This window comes from Petromyzon marinus, chromosome 70 (assembly GCF_048934315.1).
Source record: "Petromyzon marinus isolate PM22_M1 ecotype Great Lakes invasive population chromosome 70, UKy_Petmar_22M1.pri1.0, whole genome shotgun sequence".
Classification (NCBI taxonomy): domain Eukaryota; kingdom Metazoa; phylum Chordata; class Hyperoartia; order Petromyzontiformes; family Petromyzontidae; genus Petromyzon; species Petromyzon marinus.
Genome location: NC_133736.1, coordinates 3,730,831 through 3,734,099, shown reverse-complemented (window position 1 = coordinate 3,734,099; position 3,269 = coordinate 3,730,831). Strand labels below are relative to the sequence as shown.

At 61.7% G+C, this 3,269-nt stretch overlaps 1 protein-coding gene across 1 annotated transcript in view; it reads right to left on the bottom strand.

Moving 5' to 3' along the window:
* Nucleotides 1–536: 536 nt before the first annotated feature.
* Nucleotides 537–3,269, bottom strand: part of LOC116957125 (uncharacterized) — a 6,435-nt gene continuing 3,702 nt past the window's right edge. Inside the window, exon 3 of the mRNA XM_076055194.1 lies at nucleotides 537–2,080. Within this exon, the coding sequence (XP_075911309.1) occupies nucleotides 1,106–2,080 (975 nt within the window). The 3' untranslated portion in view covers nucleotides 537–1,105. The remainder of the gene's footprint in view (nucleotides 2,081–3,269) is intronic.

Here is a 3,269-nt window from a genome sequence, read left to right as displayed (position 1 = left end):
CCATCTGCTGCTGGCCTGTTGAACAAGGCCAAGGGCTTACACCGATTTTAAAATTTTATCTACATAATGACACCTTGCCGATATTAACAATGCTAACCTATTTGTATTTTTCATTTTTAAATTATATCTTAAAGCTATTTTATATTCGATATTTACTCAATTTTATATACTTCAGCCCCTTGGTGTTAGTTAGACTTTTAAACCTTATTATAGTAAGACTTGTTTAAAACTTATTTAAGATTTTACATTCCTATATGTTGAATGTTTGCACCATCCTGCCAAAGTAAATTCCGTGTCGGTGTGAACTTTCATGGCGAATAAAACCCTTTCTGATTCCGATTCTGATGATGATGAACCGTCACTTGATCGTGCCACCGCTTGTGATGGGCCAGGTCGCTTCTGAGCGAGAGCTACTCCGACATCGCCCAGGTTGGGGACCTTCCGCGCGGTAAAACAAAAAGTTAAATTTTTGAGCTTCGACTTCCACCGAGAAACCCCCCTTGCTACGAAAACTGCCATTGTGATCGAGACCCAGGAACGGTTCGCGGCTCAAGCCACACAACTCTTTAATCACGGGGGGGCGGGTAACCTGCCAGTCTCCCCCGCACGGCACACGCTCCATCGGGCCTTTGCCCGGGCTAAACGCAACGTGGCACAACCTCCGAAGCCTCTTCGGTTCTTTCGGTAAAGTCACGTAGAATGAGAATAAGCGCTGTCCTACCAGACAGTCTCATCCCTTCACCTGATGAAGGCCGCTTGTGTTGTGGCCGAAACGTCGTGAGAATATTATTGTGTTATTTTATTTATAAATTTATTATTTTATTATCATTCTACGTGGTGACTTTACCGAAAGAACCAAAGAAGATGAATCATTGCAGTCACGAAAGCTTTAAATCGAAATTTAACCTCCGAAGCCGCCCGCTGCTTTCCCGCGCCGTTCGGCAAGACCCGGGGGGGGGGGGGGGGGGCCCCCTCGCTTCGTGCAAGCGCCGAGCCGACCGGACCGGCGCGGTGCGGTCTGCCCAACGAGGTCCCCCGCAGCCTCTCCGACTCCTCGTTCAATCTGGGGCCCACAAAATCGCCTCCGAGTCAACTTGCCGTGCGGTTATGTGTCTCCCCCTCCCCCACCTCGGTTTGCAAACACCTCGGCGCCACCGCCGGTGCCGCCGCCGCCGCCGCCGCTCAGCGCCGCTCCGCGTGGCCGAGCGCTCCCCGGCACCGCCTCTCGAGCGCGGCCACCGCGCCGGCGCCGAACCCGGCGGCCGCCCCCCTCGCCTCGGCCGCCGCCCCGGCCAGCGCCGCCCCCCAGCGCCCGGCGCGCGCCGACGCCCAGGCAGAACGGCAGCAGCGCCGAGCCGTCGCCGCCCAGCCGCAGGAGCTCGCGGCGCAGCCGCAGCCACGCGGCGAGGACGCACAGCGCCCCGCACAGCGCCCCGCAGGCGCACAGCCACGCCGCCGCGCAGACGCCGCACCGGCACCGCGCGCCGTGCCCCCCGGCCGCCGCCGCCGCCGCCGCCAGCGCCAGCGCGGCGGCGGCGGCGGCGGCGGCCGCCGCGGCCGCCCGGCCCCTGGCCAGCGTGGCCCCGGCGCCGTACGGCCCCTCCTCCTCCTCCACGACGACCCGCGGCCGCGCGTCCGGCTCCACCGGCGCCCGCGCCAGCAGCAGCTCGACGGCCGCCGCCCACGCCCGGAAGCGCCGCGTCTCCGCGGGGGGCCGCCGCCCGGGCGCCAGCGCCAGCACCCGGGGCGGCGCGGCGGCGCACAGCGCCTCCAGGCGGCGGCGGCGCCCGCCGGCGTCGCGCAGGAACGAGAGGCGCGCCGAGGCGCCGGCGTCGCGGTCGGCGTGCGCCGCCCCGAAGTCCCGGCGCTCCGCCAGGGCGAGGTCGCGGCGCGCCAGCAGCTCGCGCGCCGGCCCCGCCGCGCCGGCCATGGCGGCGTGGACCGAGGCCCGCAGGGCGGCGTGGGCGGCCGTGGCGCGCAGGCAGGCGGAGCGCAGCGAGGAGGAGAGGCGCTGCAGCCGGCGCTGCACCTCGCGCTCCTGCTGGGACAGCAGCGCCGCCGCCTCCGTGCGGCGGCGCTCCTGACGACGGGCGCGGGGAGGGGGCGGGACGGGGGGGCGAGATGCAGAGGTTGCGGCGGTGGCGTTCGTGCGGCGCACGTGGTGTGGTGTACGTGGTGTGGTGTGGTAGGTGGTGTGGTGTACACGGTGTGGTGTACGTGGTGTGGTACGTGGTGTGGTGTACGTGGTGTGGTGTACGTGTGGTAGGTGGTGTGGTACGTGGTGTGGTGTACGTGGTGTGGTGTACGTGGTGTGGTGTACGTGGTGTGGTACGTGGTGTGGTACGTGGTGTGGTGTGGTACGTGGTGTGGTACGTGTGGTGTGGTCAACTAAACTGCGTATAAAATATCTACTTAATAAGCTTGTGCCGGAGGCCCCGAGGGGACTGGCGTCTATGACGTCTCCTGGCCAAACCCCATTTGGCGGAGCCAGGAGACTGAATCTTTGCCCCAATGCGGTTTCAGGAAAGGGCGGTCCTGCACAGATGCCATATTTTATGTCCGTCTGCTACAGCAGAGGTGTAGGGAATTCCCGCAAGACCTACATCTCTGCTTTATTGACCTGGTCAAGGCCTATGATGCCATCAGTAGGCCTGGGCTCTGGGTTGTTCCTCGTGCTTTTGGAGCCCCTGACCCTCTGCTCACGATCATTAAGGACCTTCATGATGGTGAGCGGGCCCGGGTAAAACTACGTGACCGGGAGTCGGAGCCATTCCCTGTACAGCTTGGGGTGCGACAGGGATGTCCTCTGGCTCCCACATTATGTAACTTATTTTTCGACCACGTAGTTTGTGAAGCCTTTGATGGCTGTACCGGAGGAATTTCCATCTGGTACAGATACAATGGGAGGCTGATCGATGCCCGGGTGCGGTCAAGGGATGGCTCCCTATTGGTCAACCACGCCATGTATGCCGATGACCTGGTAATTGCTGCTCACTCGGAGGAGGAGTTGGAGGCGCTGCTGCTGAACCTGTGGTTTGCCACTAAGAGGTGGGGTCTTACCATCGGCCCCACCAAAACTAAGCACCTGCCTGGGTATTTTGTACCATCGGACACTCCACCCCCACAACTCCAAATTGGTAATGGAACAGCTGTGGAGAGAGTGGAGGATTTCCCATACCTGGGCAGTGTGCTTATGACCGGCTCCAGTTAAACAGCAGAGGTCTCACTCCGAATCAGTCGAGCGGCATTATAAGCTACCTGGTCTGTTG